This window comes from Mus caroli, unplaced genomic scaffold (assembly GCF_978045245.1).
Source record: "Mus caroli unplaced genomic scaffold, Mus_caroli_1 scaffold_8, whole genome shotgun sequence".
Classification (NCBI taxonomy): domain Eukaryota; kingdom Metazoa; phylum Chordata; class Mammalia; order Rodentia; family Muridae; genus Mus; species Mus caroli.
Genome location: NW_028227263.1, coordinates 108,456,917 through 108,477,554, shown reverse-complemented (window position 1 = coordinate 108,477,554; position 20,638 = coordinate 108,456,917). Strand labels below are relative to the sequence as shown.

At 41.9% G+C, this 20,638-nt stretch overlaps 1 protein-coding gene and 1 long non-coding RNA gene across 3 annotated transcripts in view; one reads left to right on the top strand and one right to left on the bottom strand.

Annotated features, from left to right (window-relative positions):
- Nucleotides 1-20,638, top strand: part of LOC147003325 (uncharacterized) — a 64,967-nt gene that overhangs the window by 28,150 nt on the left and 16,179 nt on the right. The window lies entirely within an intron of this gene.
- Nucleotides 163-3,772, bottom strand: LOC110288022 (uncharacterized protein C2orf78 homolog). 2 transcript variants are annotated; one of them, XM_085840940.1, is made up of 2 exons: nucleotides 3,754-3,772; nucleotides 163-1,970 (listed from the first exon to the last, which is right to left on the bottom strand). In XM_085840940.1, the coding sequence occupies exons 1-2, from the start codon at nucleotides 3,755-3,757 to the stop codon at nucleotides 163-165; spliced, it is 1,812 nt and encodes a 603-aa protein (XP_085697066.1). In that variant the 5' UTR covers nucleotides 3,758-3,772. The 2 variants fall into 2 exon arrangements, with proteins under 2 accessions (XP_085697066.1, XP_085697065.1); XM_085840939.1 differs by lacking the exon at nucleotides 3,754-3,772 and adding an exon at nucleotides 3,175-3,211.

Here is a 20,638-nt window from a genome sequence, read left to right as displayed (position 1 = left end):
TAGTCAACTTAACATTATATGGCAATTTTACTAACTATTAAAATTCATGTGGGTATGTTTTTTCTATCTATCTTTATACTTAGTCTTCTATATTCTGTATAGTGACTATATCTCTTCAAGTAAATGTCGAAAAGCACTTTGTTGGAATGATCTGGCGAGCACTTACATTGCATAGCCATAATATTGAGAAATTTCCATATCCCTCTCCCTCTGAAGGAAAATCTGCAGTTTCCCAGTAGAGGGGTTCTGGACAGCATTCTCACGCTCTTGTTGGGCTCGCCTCTTCATGGCCTCCCTCTTTGGCCTCTGCTCTTTTGTGATGGGTTGTGAGACAACTGGTCCCAGAATGTCGACTTTCTTCCATGGAATGGGTTGGCGGCTAAAGTCATGCAGCAGATATTGGGTTTGAGGTTTGGGAGGTGATGGTACCTTGTTCCTGGCAGCAGAAACAAGCTCTCTCTGGAATGATGTGTGAGATGATGCTCTGGAGGGTACAGGCCTCGAGGTGGCCAACTGGGGCACAGCACTAGACTGGTTGAATTTGGTTACATTAGGTCCAGTGGCACTGGAGGAAATTGGAGGAGCTGGCTTGGCAGAGGCTACCAAAGATGTGCTCACAGGAGGTGGTTGGGCTGGCCTGAGTGTGGTAGGTTGAGCTGAGTGAGAGTGAGGCTGCACAGGGTAAGCTGTAGTGGGCCTGTGTAAAGCCAGGGAAAGGGGCTTTCTAGAAGCAGGTCTGGATTGAGGCTTGTCCAGAGTTGGAAAAGGCAGAGGAACTAACTTGACCTTCCCAGCTGGGGGCAGCTCACACTGGGATGGAGATAGACAATCTTTGTTAACACTGCTCTCTGATCCCTGGACCTTTCCTGGGCTTTTGGGAGGATGCTGGCCCTCACATGGCATGTTTAACACTGTTGTAGTAACTGAGCCTGGACCTGGATCTTTGTTGCTGTTGAAGGTTTGCAGAACTCTGAAGGAGGAGATGCCAGTTTTCTTCTCACTCTTCTTCCCCAGTGGGTGGAAGACCTGCACAGACTCCAGCATGTGCATTGCAAGGTTGGTTCGAGGCTTCTTGAAGCTGTTTTGACTGAGCTCAGGTGGGTTCCTCTTCCTGTTGGTCTTGGGGATGGTGGGCTCCTTTTCTGCTTTGACTCTCTTCCTTGACTGCTTAAGCTCCTCTGGTTTCTTGGATTTGTTCTCTGGTCCACTTGGTCTTTCTTGCCCCTGTTTTCTACCTCTTTTGCTCTTGCTGGGGGGCCCTTTGGGAGCTTTGCCTTCTGGGTGCTTTGCCATGTTGTCAATAGCCCTGTCACTGGCCCCAGCAACACCCACAGCCCCCTCTCCCTCCACCAGGTCCTGGTGCTGGATTTTGGCCTGGGGAGACCCCTCAAGCAACTCAAAGGATTTATGTTTGTTCTTCCTCACCTGGTCAGAGGGGACATTGGTGACTCTCCAGTTTTCACAGGACTGACCTTGGTCTATGTCTGTGAGGGTGTTTAGGAGTTGGGGAAGTTTAATGTTTGCCCCAAACCTAGTGATGTCTTTAAAGTTGAAACTGGATCCAATCTCATTCTCTAGCCCCACAAGCTCTTTAGGGCCCATGCTGATGCATCCCAAATGGGCATTATCAGAATCAGGCTTCTGCCTGAGGCTCTCAGTGTCAGTGCAGTGCAGAGGCTGCTGCAAGTCAGGGTGTTCCAAAGTCAGGATTGGTGTGTCTTGGTTTTCTTTTGTGCCCTCTTTTGTCTCAGGCATGGTTTTGTTCTCTGGTTGTTCCAGGCTTGGAGCTGGAGGCAAGGCCAGGAACTCTGAAGGACTGTGGATGGGGGCTGTTAATGCCCTGTCCCTGTTGACAGCTGGTGGCCTTATCTGGGAAACCTGGACACAGGTGTTGCAGAGTTCTGGACTCTGCAGCTGACAGTGTGTCTGGCCTGAAGGTGGCAATCCCAGGGATGTCTCCATTTGAACCACTGGAAAAGAGTGAAGGAAGAAGTCAGTGCCTGGGGTAAATGAGATGCTCCCCACCCCCAATCCCATTTCATAGGACCATAGCATTTGGCCCCTGCAGCAGTGGGAGGACATTCCTATGAGCTCTTGATGAAGAGTTTGGATGCTACCTCTGTGGGCAGAGCGATGGTGACTGCTATGTTTGTGCAGATCATTGCATGTCATGCTTTCTCAGAGATTTCTATTTTCCTTCCTGTTTGTGTGATTTGTGGAGGAAAACCCTCAGTAGGTCAGTTACCAATTTACATGGACGTGTGCTCCTCATTTTCCTTCCCCTTTGTCTTTATGAAGAACGTCTCTCATGTTCGTGGAACTTTGCTACTAGGTAGGTTGTCTGGTCCATAATTTCCAAAAATTTACCTGACCCTTTGAATAATGTCATTACTCAGATGACCCCAGAATCTTGGTTTTTTATGTAGGTTTAGGTTGCAAACCCACTTAGGCACTCCTGCAAGGCAAGCATTTAAACAACCAACAATTTTCTCTAGTCCCATATTTCACAATGTTATAAGTGGAATGTAAAATGGTATGAGAATTTGAAATTGTTGGGCTTGTGTGAGACTCAGTAGTAGAGAACATGTCTCCATGATCTTATGTTCTTGCACATGGTTTACCTCTGCAGTACTACAGCAAAAGAAAAAAAAAAGCAATATAAAACAAAAAAACCGAGCAGGCTTAGCCAAATTAGAAATGGTACTTTGACTATGCCATACTCTCTCCACAATTTTAAGTGTAAGAAAATTCCAGAACAGGTGCTGAGACTCTGGGAGGAATTCTTCCTCCAGGACAGATTCTGAGCTACATTGCTCTGGAGGATTTCAACTCATGGAAAATCCCGTGTTACCAAAACAATTCCTCAGTGTCTTCTAGACACAAGATCAATGATAGGTCAGGAAGGAGTCTATTGCAGTGTATTGGTGGATAGGACTGATCATTCTGTGTAGTTAGTTACATGTGTGACTATCGTGTGCTCCATGAATATCATTTAATACAGGATGGATGCTACTCACTGTGGCCTTGTCTGAAGGTGGTGGTGGAAAGTCAGAGCTGTACTTAACCTGTTAGGAGAGTCATTCTCCCTCTGTGTGTACTGTCCACTACTAAAAGGTAGAGGTCAATTTCTTTGGAGTACTGATCCCAATACTTCCCTCCTGGATCTGTACTCACCGGGAAGACCGTTGTCTGGCATGGACTGAGCAGATGTGGAATAGGAGAAGGCAGAGGTAAAAAGTGGTATTTGGATATTCCTTGGCTGAATCTCCTTTAGCACCATCACCATCTCTGGTTGGAGCGCAGAGGTCTGACTCCCAGGGTAGGACACGGAGCCATGGGCCTGCAAACACTGCCCAAATTCTCCGGCTCTCAGAGGGCCCAGGTTGTTGTGCTCATAGTAATAGAACTGGCTGCCTTCCTGGTAGGAAGGTGCCAGGCTGTATCCTTGATTTGGCATCTGTTGTGGTGTGAATTGGACAAAGCTGGCAGACAGTGTTGGATGAAAAGGAACTATGGCATTGGGATCTAAAATTTTATCACACTGGTTTGTCACAGCCAGGGAGGAGAGTGTAGTGTCCTGGTCAATGAGCATCATATTGAATTCCTTGAGTGCATCTTCCCTCCCATGAGTGCTTCCAGTGCAATCCCACTTGAGAGCACCTGGATAGGAGGGTGCCGAGGTGGAAATCTGGCCCTGCTCTGTTAGCACTGTCAGCATGGTTGTGCCAGCTTGTGGGTTAAGATAGGCATTACCCATGAGCGGCTGGAGAGAAGTGCTGGATGCTGATGGTAGAAGCCATGCTGAACTCACATCTGGGGTGGAGACCCTGGAAAAGTTGCACACCGTTCCTGCAGGCTGTATGGAGTTGCTCAGCAGAGGCAGAGAAGGGTGCAGAGTGCTTTCTGTCCCAAAGTAAGGTGAACTTTGGATATTTTCTGTAGAGAAGAAGAAGAGAGTGGGAAAATGGTGAGGTTGATGTTTTCTAGGTTACTGTGGGGGAGCCGTGCTATATCCAGTTTGTACTGGCTGTGATTGACTAAGACTGAAGTTTCCTCCAGCATCCCAATTGCAAGTGCTCAGATTGATTCTTGGAACTAGCCAGAATGACACTCCTTTGATGAGCTACCTGATCTTCCTCTGTGGGCATGGAATTCCTAGTTGATCTGGTTCAACCTTTGCTCCAACGTAGACATATTCCTTCTTTGCCCTGCTTTGTCTTGCTCTCATACCTGCTGTGACATTGCCTCAAAACTCTGTCCTAGAGTAGCAGTGTTTAGAGGTAGGAGAGCCTTAGATAGCTTCTCAAGCTACTGCCTTTTCCCTGTCTTGTGCACATCTATGTAAAGAGGCATGGACTCTTTACTTAAGAGTAGGCTGGACTTGAAATCACAGAAACCAACCTGCCTCTGGATCTGACATGCTGCTTTTATAGTTGAGTACCAGGACCACCAATCTTATCTATACTCTGTGGGTAATTTTGTTTTTTTAAAATTACATGTCAGGGAGTTTGTACATGAATATTGTATTTACTTAATTATCTTTGCTACCTTCTCCTTTGTCCCTCCCACTCCTGTAACTGATGACATCTTTTATAAGTATAACTCTTTTTTTTAAATATATCTTATTACGTATTTTCCTCAATTACATTTCCAATGCTATCCCAAAAGTCCCCCATACCCTCCCCCTCTCCCCCATTTCCCTACCAACCCATTCCCATTTTTTTTTTTTTTTTTTGGCCCTGGCGTTCCCCTGTACTGGGGAATATAAAGTTTGTGTGTCCAATGGGCCTCTCTTTCCAGTGATGGCCGACTAGGCCATCTTTTGATACATATGCAGCTAGAGTCAAGAGCTCCGGGGTACTGGTTAGTTCATAATGTTGTACCACCTATAGGGTTGCAGGTCCCTTTAGCTCCTTGGGTATAATTCTTAAACACCTGTGTGTTTATGACTTTATGTATACAACCTGCTACTCACATTTCATGGTGTGTACATGTGTTTAGGGCTGACCCTTTGGGATTTGGTAACCTATTAGAAGGTTGATCCCTGAATAAGATTTACTCTTCCTCTGTTCCTGTTTATTGCCTGTAACTCTTGGAGAGGGGAAGCCTTGTGAGGATTTCCCACCTGTGTCAGTTAGTGTTGTACAGAGAACAACTGACTATGGAGTTCTCAGCCCCAACTGATAGTATCCAACACAACCAGTGCATAGAAGAATCAGAAAACTCTGCACAAGATGTGGTAGATTGTAAAAGGTGGGAACCAGAGTGGGATAATATTCTCTATATATGACAGTGAACTTGTGCCGAGAGGAATCTTAACAATATGGTTGCCTAAACAAGGCTTGGGAAATGAAAGTGCCTTGATCCTTTTGATTTAAAATGTGTGATTCTCTGCATCATTCTGTCCCAGACTATCTTTGTGTTCTTTTAAGTTCATCTCTGCAGGTTTGACTCCTTCTATTTCTCTATTTTCTAGCCCTTCATCTTAAATCTTTGGATTTTTTGTCCCCCAGTTCTTGTGAATCTGTCTTTCATGTAACAGCTTCAATATTTCTTTCACTAGAAGAATTACCTTTGCAGATTCTAGCCCCCTCTTAGTCTCTCCCACATTCCTTCTCTTTTAAGATTCAACAGCACAGAGCACAGACCATAGTAACACTGTAATTTCTCTGAGGTGGATAAAGAATCCGTTGAGAGTAAACTATGTGTCTAAAGTTACATTCTTCGTAAGAATAAAAGTTAATATGACTTTCAACGTGAGATATCTATATCCATGTCATCCCTAGTATTCTAAAGATTTAAACATATTCTAAAAATTAGAGGAGAGATGTGATAAAAAATATTTGAAAGTTGCTTTCCTTACCTGACATGTTTGGTGGGGGTTGGGGCTCTGTATGGGGAGTAACAGTACTCCACCCTACAATTGAGCTGGATAAATGGTAGTCTTCATCTGATATGCTGACCAAACCAGCGAGTGTGTCCAGTATCAAACAGAGCTCACTGGTCACTGGTCACAGGTTACCTGTAATGATCCAAATGTGTTTACAGGCAGTACCATGGAAACCCCAGGATTCTACTAGGTGCTGGTAGGCTAAGAGAGAGAGTGATGTCATAAATCAATCAGCAGCCAATGGGAAGGACAGATTCTGAGCTGCAAGACAGGATTGTGTGGACAAGATAATGGAGAAATAGTAGCCCTGAATGCTGAGATAGGTGCTGGTGAAAGGAGGTAATCTTCACGTGGCTGTTCCTTTTGCCTTGTCTTTTAGCTTAGGAAATCATATCAGTGTTTCTTACCAGATTCATGGACTGGTATTAATAATGTGCATATGATATGTCACATTCCAACAAAATGTATCCCATCAACACACATTAAACATAGGGACAGTAGCCTTGGGCAGGAAGGAGTGGGCCACCTAGGTTGAGGCAACTAGGTTGAGAAACTGTTTTTGAGTTGTGAGCTGTCTGCATCTGTCCATGAACAAAGGAAGAGATCAAAGGGCTCCTTTGTGACCATGTTGAAGGGCAGGGCTGAGTGCATTGAAAGCACCTTGTAGGACATTGTGAATTCCAAGACTGTGGCTCTTTTCCAGTTTCTTGTGCAGGAACCGTTTTTTTAAAAAAAATTATTTGGCTATTCTGACCTAGGTTGGACTCAGATCCCTGTTCTCTCCTTCTCATCCCTGCTCTGTAGCCTTTGATCCTTGGACCAGCTTGCTCCTGCATCCTTACACTAGAGTGTGATAGCACAGTAAATTTCCAGACACAGTAGTCTTGATTTTGTCTGACAGATGCATGTAACAGGGGTTCTGCACTTATCAGCAAACAGCAATAGGACTGATGATGAGGCTGACTGCATGTGTTTCCTCTTTCAGCATTTGTTGCTGTTCTCCTGCCCACATTCTGCTTCCTCTGGATATTTTCTCTACTCTTCTTTCATTTTCCAGAGACAGGTTTTTCTCTTTAACTCATGTTGTTTTGGAAATGACTGTGTATCTCCCTCCAGCCTCAGACTCATGGACATTCTTTATGTCCATGGCTTTCTCTCTGTAGAATCATGATTGTGAGCTACCAAGTCTGGGTGTCTTAAAAGGAGAGTGGCAATTACTTTAGCTTCTTTCTCCTTGCAACAAACTCTGTAGAATCTTGGGCTTCTAGCATTGTCTGCCCTGCTTGTATCTGAGATCTGCGTAAGGCAGAGACAGTGGAACAGGTAGAGAACAAAAGAAGGCCTTAGTTTGTACAGGGTGTTTGACTAAATGGATAAAGAAAGTACTGTAGGTATTTTGGTTTATTTTTCAATAAAGAAACAACCTTTTCACCATCTCTGGGTACCTTCATGCACCAGAATGCACCTGGTATTTTGTTGATACACAGAGAAATCTGTGTCTTTCTTCATTTTATCCTATGTTGCACCTCATTTTTTGTCACTCCCTGGTAAGTTCATAGATTGTTTTTTGACATATGTCTAATATGAATTTATACACATTTTGTATTCTATCTACATCACAAAGCATTAACTAATACAACAGTGTTGATTAGTTTTTTATTAAAAGTGATATTAGAGCCATTTTAACTGTCCTCCAGCAGTCACATGAGGTTCTAGAATGTTTACTCAGGGGCGTTTACTCTGAGCTAGTGCTATTTCATGCAGCTGCATTTCTAGTTCTGTACAGATGTCCCTCCATGCAGACAGTGGAAAGTTGTTTAGTTCGGGACAAATTTCTGCAGTAATAATGTCATTTTCCACATGACGTCAGAAATGAGATTCACTCCTCTTCTGTCAGCTGTTAAATAATTGCACACATTTGCCAAGATCATGTTTGAAAGTATGCTCCTGGTTGTAGATGGCACAGGGAAAAAACATTGTCCTTCTGTAGCACTGTAGACCCAAGATGAGTATTGCCAGGACTCTGAAATTAAGCAGATTGAGAGAAGAGATAGATGGAGACGAGGAAGGAGAGGAAGAAGGAAACAGCAAGACAAACACAAGAAACACATGCATACACAGAGAAAAGAGGGGTAGATACAAAGAGAGTGAATGTAACTTGTACTTTTTTAAACTCATAGTTTCTGTTTATTCATTTAAAATTTTGTACATTGATTCATTTAATTTTCCCTTTTAGAATGTATCCTGATTTTAGATTCATTTACCTCTACATTCTTGCTCATTCCCAACCCCTCACTCCTCAGTTTCCATTTAGTTTGCATCTTTCATTAGGAAAGAACAGGCTTTACAAGGACAACCAACAAACAGAACCAAATAAAAAGTATACTGAGAAGGAGGAAGTCTATCATTTCAAAGTGTAATATGGCCAAATGATAGTAAAAGAGGCCCAAATGCAGTCATCAAAATAAGAGACCTGCCAATCCGTGAGCATGGGAGATCTTGCCATCTTCTGAGATCTTCTTTAATTTCTTTCTTCAGAGAATTCAAGTTCTTATCATACAGATCTTTCACTTCCTTAATTAGAGTCACGCCAATGTATTTTATATTATTTGTGACTATTGTGAAGGGTGTTGTTTCCCTAATTTCTTTCTCAGCCTGTTTATCCTTTGTTTAGAAAAAGGCCATTGACTTGTTTGAGTTAATTTTATATCCAGGTATCTCATTGAATCTGTTTATCCGGTTTAGGAGTTCTCTGGTGGAATTTTTAGGGTCACTTATATATTCTATCATATCATCTGCAAAAAGTGATATTTTGATTTCTTCCTTTCCAATTTGTATCCCCTTGATCTCCTTTTGTTGTCGAATTGCTCTGGATGGGACTTCAAGTACTATGTTGAATAGGTAGGTAGAAAGTGGGCAGCCTTGTCTAGTCCCTGATTTTAGTGGGATTGCTTGCAGCTTCTCACCATTTACTTTGATGTTGGCTACTGGTTTTCTGTAGATTGCTTTTATCATGTTTAGGTATGGGCCTTGAATTCCTGATCTTTCTAAGACTTTTATCATGAATGGGTGTTGGATTTTCTCAAATGCTTTCGTCCGTGTCTAAGGAGATGATCATGTGGTTTTTGTCTTTGAGTTTGTTTATATAATGGATTACATTGATGGATTTCCATATATTAAACCATCCCTGCATCCCTGGAATGAAACCTACTCGGTCAAGAGGGATGATTATTTTGGTGTGTTCTTGGGTTTGTTTAGCGAGAATTTTATTGAGTATTTTTGCATGATATTCATAAGGGAAATTGGTCTGAAGTTCTCTATCTTCGTTGGGTCTTTTTGTGGTTTAGCTATCAGAGTAATTGTGGCTTCTTAGAATGAATTGGGTAGAGTGCCGTCGATTTCTATTTTGTGGAATAGTTTGAGAAGAACTGGAATAAGATCTTTGAAGGCCTGATAGAACTTTGCACTGAACCCATCTGTTCCTGGGCTTTTTTTGGTTGGGAGACTATTAATGATTGCTTCTATTTCTTTAGGGGATATAGGACTGTTTAGGTCATTAATGTGATCTTGATTTAACTTTGGTACCTGGTATCTGTTTAGAAGTTTGTCCATTTCATCCAGGTTCTCCAGTTTTGTTGAGTATAGCCTTTTGTAGAAGGATCTGATGGTGTTTTGGATTTCTTCAGGATCTATTGTTATGTCTCCCTTTTCATTTTAGATTTTGTTAATTAGGATGCTGTCCCTGTGCCCTCTAGTGAGTCTGGCTAAGTGTTTACCTATCTTGTTGATTTTCTCAAAGAACCAGCTCCTCGTTTGGTTGATTCTTTGAATAGTTCTTGTTTGCACATGGTTGATTTCACCCCTGAGTTTGATTATTTCCTGCCATCTACTCCTCTTGGGTGAATTTGCTTCCTTTTTTTTTTTTTTTTTTTTTTAGAGCTTTTAGGTGAGTTGTCAAACTTCTTTTTTTTTAATTTTTAATATTTTTATTACATATTTTCCTCAATTACATTTCCAATGCTATCCCAAAAGTCCCCCATAGCGCCCCCCACTTCCCTACCCACCCATTCCCATTCTTTTGGCCCTGGCATTCCCCTATATTGGGGCATATAAAGTTTGACCCTGCGCTCTAGCTATGCCAGTGCTGGTCCGGCCGGAAGAGGCCTGTGGCCCTACTCAGGCCGGTTTTCTGTTTCCCTAACTAATGCAATCCTAGGTCCCGTGCGCAAGATTGGAGCAGAAGCTGTGTTCCACTCACCAGAAGTCTTAAGATCCTGTGGCGGGTGTTGTGGGTAGTTGGCGAGTGTCAGCCGACCCTGCGCCCTAGCTACCCTGGTGCTGTTCTGACCGGAAGAGGCTTGTGGCCCTACTCAGGCCGGATTTCTGCCTCCCCAACCAAATCAGTCTCAGGTCCCGCGTGATTGGACTGGAGCAGAAGCTGTGTTCCACTCACCAGAAGTCTCAAAATCCTGTGGCGGGGGTCGTGGGTAGCTGGCGGGTGTCAGCAGACCCTGCGCTCTAGCTACCCCGGTGTTGGTCCGGCCGGAAGAGGCCTGTGGCCTTACACAGGCCAGTTTTCTGCTTCCCTAACTAATGCAGTCTCAGGTCCCGCGCACAATTGGATTGGAGCAGAAGCTGTGTTCCACTCACCAGAAGTCTTAAGATCCTGTGGCGGGTGTTCTGGGTAGCTGGCGAGTGTCAGCCAACCCTGCGCCCTAGCTACCCTGGTGCTGGTCAGACCGGAAGAGTGGAAGAAAGTGTTTTAAGTGGATCCCAGCGTTTAGAGACTTTGAATTTTTAAAAGACTTTGGATTTTAAAAGATATTGGCAATTTAAAAAGGATTGAACTTTTAATATGTAAAGACTGTGTGACTTTTAAAGTTATTTGGATCTTGTAGATGAATAATAAAGTAAGGGTTGAAACTTAATAGTGATGTTTGTGTGTCAAGTTGACAAGGGATCAATTGTACTTGCTGGTTTTGTGTGTCAACTTGACACAGGATGGATTTAACCCAGAGAAAAGAGCTTGAGTTGTGGAAGTGCCTCTATGAAATCCAACTGTGGGGCATTTTCTTAGCTGATGATCAAAGGGAGAGGGCCCATTGTGGGTGGTGCCATCCCTGGATTGGTAGTCTTGAGTTCTATAAAGGATCAAACTGAGAAAGCCATTAAGTAATATCCCTCCATGACCTTAGCATTGGCTCCTGTATCCTGACCTGCTTGAGTTCCAGTCCTGACCTCCTTTGGTGATGAACAACATTTTGGCCTCTGCAGCCATGGGAAAGGAATTTCTATGAGCTGTCTGCTATGTTTGCAGAAAAATAGTGACTGCTCTGTTGTTTCTGGTATCCATGCCATGTCAGGATTTCTCAGATGATTTTGTGTTCCTTTGAGTTTGTGTGATGTGTGGATGCATAGCCAACATGGTAAGGTTACAGAATTTCCTTGGCGTGTGGTCCTTACGTCCCTTCCCCTTTGTATAAAAAGATACTTTACCTCTCATTTCCTTGGAGCTTTACTATTAGGTGGGTTATCTGGTCAATGATTTCTGAGAACTTGTCTCTGTGAACTTGTGCCAACAGCATTACACAGATACCTCAGAAGCCTGGATGTTTACATGGGTTTAGATATCCAAATCCAATCCAGGCAAGAATTTCAACAACAGAGGCTTTCCTCCAGCCCCATGTTTCACAAGCTTCTTACAAATGGCATGAAAGTCTTCCGGTCAGAACAGCACCAGGGTAGCTAGGGCGCAAGGTCGGCTGACACCTGCCAGCTACGCACGACCCCCGCCACAGGATTTTGAGACTTCTGGTGAGTGGAACACAGCTTATGCTCCAGTCCAATCACGCGGGACCTGAGACTGCTTTGGTTGGGGAGGCAGAAATCCGGCCTTAGTAGGGCCACAAGCCTCTTCTGGTCAGAACAGCCCAGGGTAGCTAGGGCGCAGGGTCGGCTGACACCCGCCAGCTACCCACGACCCCCGCCACAGGATTTTTGAGACTTCGGGTGAGTGGAACACAGAGTCTGCTCCAATCTTTAAACAGTGACAATGATAACAACTATCCCCAGAGATTACCAGATGGCGAAAGGTAAACGTAATAATCTTACTAACAGAAACCAAGACCACTCACCATCATCAGAACCCAGCACTCCCACTTCTCACAGTCCAGGGCACCCCAACTCACCGGAAATGCTAGACCCGGATCTAAAAGCATATCTCATGATGATGGTAGAGGACATCAAGAAGGACTTTAATAACTCACTTAAAGAATTACAGGAGAACATGGCTAAAAGTTACAAGTCCTTAAAGAAAAACAGGATAACACAATCAAACAGGTAGAAGTCCTTAAAGAAAAACAGAATAACACAATCAAACAGGTGGAAGTCCTTAAAGAAAAACAGGATAACACAATCAAAAAGGTAGAAGTCCTTAAAGAAAAACAGGATAACACAATCAAACAGGTAGAAGTCCTTAAAGAAAAACAGGAAAACACATCCAAACAGATGATGGAAATGAACAAAACCATACTAGACCTAAAAAGGGAAGTAGACACAATAAAGAAAACCCAAAATGAGGCAACACTGGAGATAGAAACCCTAGGAAAGAAATCTGGAACCATAGATACGAGCATCAGCAACAGAATACAAGAGATGGAAGAGAGAATCTCAGGTGCAGAATATTCCATAGAGAACATCGGCACAACAATCAAGGAAAATGTAAAACGCAAAAAGATCCTAACTCAAAACATCCAAGAAATACAGGACACAATGAGAAGACCAAACCTACGGATAATAGGAGTGGATGAGAATGAAGATTTTCAACTCAAAGGACCAGCAAACATCTTCAACAAAATTATAGAAGAAAACTTCCCAAACCTAAAGAAAGAGATGCCCATGAACATACAAGAAGCCTACAGAACTCCAAATAGACTGGACCAGAAAAGAAATACCTCCTGACACATAATAATCAGAACAACAAATGCTTTAAATAAAGATAGAATACTAAAAGCAGTAAGAGAAAAAGGCCAAGTAACATGTAAAGGCAAGCCTATCAGAATTACACCAGATTTTTCACCAGAGACTATGAAAGCCAGAAGATCCTGGACAGATGTTATACAGACACTAAAAGAACACAAATTCTAGCCCAGGCTACTATACCCAGCCAAGCTCTCAATTAACATAGATGGAGAAACCAAAGTATTCCATGACAAAACCAAATTCACACATTATCTCTCCACGAATCTAGCCCTTCAAAGGATAATAACAGGAAAAGACCAATACAAGGACAGGAACCATGCCCTAGAAACAACAAGAAGGTAATCCCTCAACAAACCTAAAAGAAGACAGCCACAAGAACAGAATGCCAACTTTAACAACAAAAATATCAGGAAACAACAATTACTTTTCCTTAATATCTCTTAATATCAATGGACTCAACTCCCCGATAAAAAGACATAGACTAACAAACTGGCTACACAAACAAGACCCAACATTTTGCTGCTTACAGGAAACTCATCTCAGAGAAAAAGATAGACACTACCTCAGAATGAAAGGCTGGAAAACAATTTTCCAAGCAAATGGTATGAAGAAACAAGCTGGAGTAGCCATTCTAATATCTGATAAGATTGACTTCTAACCCAAAGTCATCAAAAAAGACAGGGAGGGGCACTTCATACTCATCAAAGGTAAAATCCTCCAAGAAGAACTAACAATCCTGAATATCTATGCTCCAAATACAAAGGCAGCCACATTCATTAAAGAAACTTTAGTAAATCTCAAAGCACACATTGCACCTCATACAATAATAGTGGGAGACTTCAACACACCACTTTCACCAATGGACAGATCATGGAAACAGAAACTAAACAGGGACAAAGTGAAACTAACAGAAGTTATGAATCACATGGATCTGGCAGATATCTACAGAACATTCTATCCTAAAACAAAAGGATATACCTTCTTCTCAGCACCTCATGGTACCTTCTCCAAAATTGATCACATAATTGGTCAGAAAAGAGGCCTCAACAGATACAATAATATTGAAATTGTCCCATGCATCCTATCAGATCACCATGGACTAAGGCTGATCTTCAATAACAAAACAAATAATAGAAAGCCAACATTCACGTGGAAACTGAATGACACTCTTCTCAATGATACCTTGGTCAAGGAAGGAATAAAGAAAGAAATTAAGGACTTTTTAGAGTTCAATGAAAATGAAGCCACAACATACCCAAACTTATGGGACGCAATGAAAGCATTTCTAAGAGGAAAACTCATAGCTATGAGTGCCTCCAAAAAGAAACTAGAGAGAGCCCACATTAGCAACTTGACAACACACCTAAAAGCACTAGAACAAAAGGAAGCAAACTCACCCAAGAGGAGTAGACGGCAGGAAATAATCAAACTCAGGGGCGAAATCAACCAAGTGGAAACAAGAAGAACTATTCAAAGAATCAACCAATCAAAGAGCTGGTTCTTTGAGAAAATCAACAAGATAGATAAACCCTTAGCCAGACTCACTAAAGGGCACAGGGAAAGCATCCTAATTAACAAAATCAGAAATGAAAAAGGAGACATAACAACAGATCCTGAAGACATCCAAAACACCATCAGATCCTTCTACCAAAGGCTATACTCAACAAAACTGGAGAACCTGGATGAAATGGAGAAGTTCCTAGACAGATACCAGGTACCAAAGTTGAATCAAGATCAGGTTAATGATCTAAACAGCCCTATATCCCCCAAAGAAATAGAAGCAGTCATTAATAGTCTCCCAACTAAAAAAAGCCCAGGACCAGATGGGTTTAGTGCAGAGTTCTATCAGACCTTCAAAGAAGATCTAATCCCAGTTCTTCACAAACTATTCCACAAAATAGAAACAGAAGGTACTCTACCCAACTCATTCTATGAAGCCACAATTACTCTGATACCTAAACCACAAAAAGACCCAACAAAGATAGAAAACTTCAGACCAATATCCCTTATGAATATTGATGCAAAAATCCTCAATAAAGTTCTTGCTAACCGAATCCAAGAACACATCAAAACAATCATCCATCCTGACCAAGTAGGTTTCATCCCAGGGATGCAGGGATGGTTCAATATACGGAAATCCATCAACGTAATCCAGTATATAAACAAACTCAAAGACAAAAACCACATGGTCATCTCCTTAGATGCGGAAAAAGCATTTGACAAGATCCAACACCCATTCATGATAAAAGTCTTGGAAAGATCAGGAATTCAAGGCCCATACCTAAACATGATAAAAGCAATCTACAGCAAACCAGTAGCCAACATCAAAGTAAATGGCGAGAAGCTTGATGCAATCCCTCTATAATCAGGGACTAGACAAGGCTGTCCACTTTCTCCATACCTATTCAACATTGTACTTGAAGTCCTAGCCAGAGCAATTCGACAACAAAAGGAGATCAAAGGGATACAAATTGGAAAAGGTGAAGTCAAAATATCACTTTTTGCAGATGATATGATAGTATATATAAGTGACCCTAAAAATTCCACCAGAGAACTCCTAAACCTGATAAACAGCTTCAGTGAAGTAGCTGGATATAAAATTAACTCAAACAAATCAATGGCCTTTCTCTACACAAAGAATAAACAGGCCGAGAAAGAAATTAGGGAAACAACACCCTTCTCAATAGTCACAAATAATATAAAATATCTTGGCGTGACTCTAACTAAGGAAGTGAAAGATCTGTATAATAAAAACTTCAAGTCTCTGAAGAAAGAAATTATAGAAGATCTCAGAAGATGGAAAGATCTCCCATGCTCATGGATTGGCAGGATCAACATTGTAAAAATGGCTATCTTGCCAAAAGCAATCTACAGATTCAATGCAATCCCCATCAAAATTCCAAATCAATTCTTCAACGAATTAGAAAGTGCAATCTGCAAATTCATCTGGAATAACAAAAAACCTAGGATAGCAAAAACTCTTCTCAACGATAAAAGAACCTTTGGTGGAATCACCATGCCGGACCTAAAGCTTTACTACAGAGCAATTGTGATAAAAACTGCGTGGTACTGGTATAGTGACAGACAAATAGACCAATGGAATAGAATTGAAGACCCAGAAATGAACCCACACACCTATGGTCACTTGATCTTCGACAAGGGAGCTAAAAACATCCAGTGGAAGAAAGACAGCATTTTCAACAAATGGTGCTGGTACAACTGGTTGTTAACATGTAGAAGAATGCGAATCGATCCATTCCTATCTCCTTGTACTATGGTCAAGTCTAAGTGGATCAATGAACTTCACATAAAACCAGAGACACTGAAACTTATAGAGGAGAAAGTGGGGAAAAGCCTTGAAGATATGGGCACAGGGGAAAAATTCTTGAATAGAACAGTAATGGCTTGTGCTGTAAGATTGAGAATTGACAAGTGGGACCTCATGAAACTACAAAGCTTTTGCAAGGCAAAAGACACCATTAATAAGACAAAAAAACTACCAACAGTTTGGGAAAGGATCTTTACCTATCCTAAATCAGATAAGGGTCTAATATCCAATATATATAAGGAACTCAAGAAGGTGGACTCCAGAAAGTCAAATAACCCCATTAAAAAATGGGGCTCAGAACTGAACAAAGAATTCTCACCTGAAGAATACCGAATGGCAGAGAAACACCTGAAAAAATGTTCAACATCCTTAATCATCAGGGAAATGCAAATCAAAACAACCCTGAGATTCCACCTCACACCAGTCAGAATGGCTAAGATCAAAAATTCAGGTGACAGCAGATGCTGGCGAGGATGTGGAGAAAGAGGAACACTCCTCCATTGTTGGTGGGATTGCAAGCTTGTATAACCACTCTGGAAATCAGTCTGGCGGTTCCTCAGAAAATTGGACATAGTACTACCGGAGGATCCAGCAATACCTCTCCTGGGCATATATCCAGAAGATGTCCAAACCGGTAAGAAGGACACATGCTCCACTATGTTCATAGCAGCCCTATTTACAATAGCAGTAGCTGGAAAGAACCCAGATGTCCCTCAACAGAGGAATGGATACAGAAATTATGGTACATTTACACAATGGAGTACTACTCAGCTATTAAAAAGAATGAATTTATGAAATTCCTAGCCAAATGGATGGACCTGGAGGCCATCATCTTGAGTGAGGTAACACAATCACAAAGGAACTCACACAATATGTATTCACTGATAAGTGGATATTAGCCCAAAACTTAGGATACCCAAGATATAAGGTACAATTTGTAAACGCATGAAACTCAAGAAGAATGAAGACCAAAATGTGGACACTGTGCCCCTTCTTAGAATTGGGAACAAAACACCCATGGAAGGAGTTACAGAGACAAAGTTTGGAGCTGTGATGAAAGGATGGACCATCTAGAGTCTGCCGTATACAGGGATCCATCCCATAATCAGCTTCTAAACGTGGACACCATTGCATACACTAGCAAGATTTTGCTGAAAGGACCCAAATATAGCTGTCTCTTGTGAGACTATTCAGGGGCCTAGCAAATACAGGAGTGGATGCTCACAGTCAGCTATTGGATGTATCACAGGGCACCAATGGAGAAGCTAGAGAAAGTACCCAAGGAGCTAAAGGGATCTGCAACCCTATAGTTGGAACAACATGATGAACTAACCAGTACCCCGGAGCTCTTGTCTCTAGCTGCATATGTATCGAAAGATGGCCTAGTCGGCCATCACTGGAAAGAGAGGCCCATTGGACTTGCAAACTTTATATGCCCCAATATAGGGGAATGCCAGGGCCAAAAGAATGGCAATGGGTGGGTAGGGAAGTGGTGGGCGCTATGGGGGACTTTTGGGATAGCATTGGAAATGTAATTGAGGAAAATATGTAATAAAAATATTAAAAATTAAAAAAAGAAAATGCCTTTATTTCTTATTTACAATTAATATTACTAGGAAAATTTCATAGAAATTACCAGAGGAAAAATCAAGTTAAAGAACATTTCTAAAGGAACTATATTTTAAGGGAAAATTTATATTTAATAAATTTGTGACACCTAACCCTCAAGAGACTGGAGGCCCTGGGGAGATTAGAGGTCAGGTGGCATAGGTGGTGGGTGGTGGGGACATCCGTGTAGAGACAGGGTGGGGAGGAGGTATGGGATGTGAAAACAATCAGAGGGTGGACCGGAGTGGGGGCAAAAAATCTGGAGTGTAAAATAAATAAATAAATGATTAATAAATAAAAAAAATCAATTATAAAAAATAAAAAAAACCCAAATGGCATGAAAATTGATTTAAGAAACTGAAATCCTTGGACTTGCATGTGTCTCAGTATTAGAGAACATGTCTACATAATCTTAAAATCTTCATCATGGGTCTCCTCTGAAGTTCACAGCAAAAGAAAAAAAAGAATTCGCAGAATGGCAATTTTAGCAGTGGTACATATACTGCACCTAACTCACTATATTATTTTAAGTGTAAGAGAATCCCAGGACAAGTGGTTGGAATCTGGGAAAAATATGTTCTCTAGGATGGTTCTTAGCTGTGTTAATCTTCAGAAAAATTTTGACTTATGGATGATCCATTCACACATACGTACACACACACACACACACATACACACACACACACACACACACACACACACACACACACACACACACACACACACAATTCTTTGGTGTCTACTATAGCTCTGAGAAACATACCAGGAAAGAGTTGATTACAGCGTAGTTGAGGCATGAGACTGATCACATTGAGCAGTGATGTATGAGTGTGGTGTGCTCTGTGGGCATCACTTAACTTAGTATGGATACTACTCATTATGCCTTGCACTCTCTCTCATGATAGAGTCTACAGGTGGGGATGGAAAGCCACAGCTGTACTTAACCTGGAAGGACCCACATTCTCCCTTGTGTGGGACGTCCATTACTATAAGGTGGAGCACAGATCCCACTCCTTCCCCTCCTGGCTCTATACTTACTAGGAAGACTGTTGTACAGTGTGGCTTGAGCAAATGTGCAATACATGGTTGCCGAGGTAGAGAGAGGTGTTTGGACATATCTTTAGCACCATCGCCATCTCTTGTGGTTGGGCAGAGGCCTGACTCTCAGGGTAAGAAGCAGAGCCATAGGCCTGAAGGCATTGTCTGAGTTCCCCAGCTATCAGAGGTCCCAGGCTGTTGTGCTTATAGAAATATATCTGGCTACCCTCCTGGTATGAATGTACCAGGCTATATTCTTGATTCAGCACCACAGGTAGTGTGGCCTGGATAAAGCTAGCAGACAGTGTTGGATAGAAAGTGCTATGGCATTTGATCTAAAATTTTATCACACTGGACTGATGTAGATAAGGACATTGTGGTGTCCAGGAAACATTGAATTCATAGAGTGCAGTTGCCCTCATGTCTGTGCTTCCTGTGATATTCCACTCAAGAATGCCTCGACAGGAGAATGTGGAGTTGGAGACCTGGCTCTGGTCAGTCAGCATTGTCAGCATAGTCGTGCTATTATGTGAGTTAAGGTAGTCACTGCTCATGAGTGGCTGGAGAGAAGTGCTGGATGCTGATGGCAGGAGCCATGCTGAACTCACAGGTGGGAAGGAGACACTGGTGTAGTTGCACACCATTCCCGAGGGTGTAGAGTTGTTCAGTATGCATAGAGAGGGCTTTAGCGTGCTTTCTGTACCAAAAATAGATGTGCTTGGAAATTTTCTGCAGGGAAGGAAGAGGACAGTGGGAAAATGAGATGCATGTTTTCTAGTGTCATTTGGGGAGCTATCTCCAGGTCGTACTGTCTGGGAGAGTGATTCTAGACTAGTGTTCCCTCGAACATTTCCAAATGTTCAGACTATTTCTTGGTACTGGACATGATGACACTCACTTGGTATCTGTTCCTCCTGTGTGGGCAATCAGTGCCTAGTTGACTTGGTAACCTTTGCACTAATCTAAACACAGTTCATTTTCAACTGTTTTGTCTTGCTCTCATACCTGCTGTGATATAACCTCATATCTGGGTCCTGTAACAAAAGTGTTCAGGGGAAGGAGAGCCTGAGACAACTTCTCATGCCCCTAACTTTGCCCTGTTCTGTGCATATCTTACTTTAAGTCAAGAGACACGTCTCTCTACTTGTATAAGGCTTGCCTTAGAATCAGAAAGACTGGTCTTGGCCTGACTCTGCTTCTAGAATGGTGCCATCTTGGATGTCTACCAAATCCACCAGGCTTACTTTCATTCTGAGCTTAAAAAATAAATATCAGGGAATTTCATAAGTGAATTCTGGGTTTCTTAATTAACCCTTTCCCTTTCTACGTCCTCCTGTTCCACTGAGACTCCTTCTATAATTCATGATTTCTTATCATTTAAGTATACCTATTAGACACTTATATGACTTGTTGATGATATTTCAGGGTACTTTTGTGTGTTTAGGCTGACACATTGAGATTTGCTAACATTTTAGAAATTCAACCCCAAATAAGACTGATTCTTCCTCTCTTACTGTTACTTACCTATAACTCTTCTGGAGATTCAGCATAATATAATATTCAATATGATATGGAAAAACAAATTCCAGACTAGCTAAAACAATTTTGTACAATAAAAGAACATCTAAAAGTATCACAACCCCTGATTTCAAGCTATGCTACAGAGCTATAGTAATAAAAAAGAAAACTTCATGTAATTGGTATAGAAACAGACAGATTGATCAATGCAATCAAATAGAAGACCATAAAATGAATGTACACACCTAAGGACACTTGATTTTTTGACTAAGAAA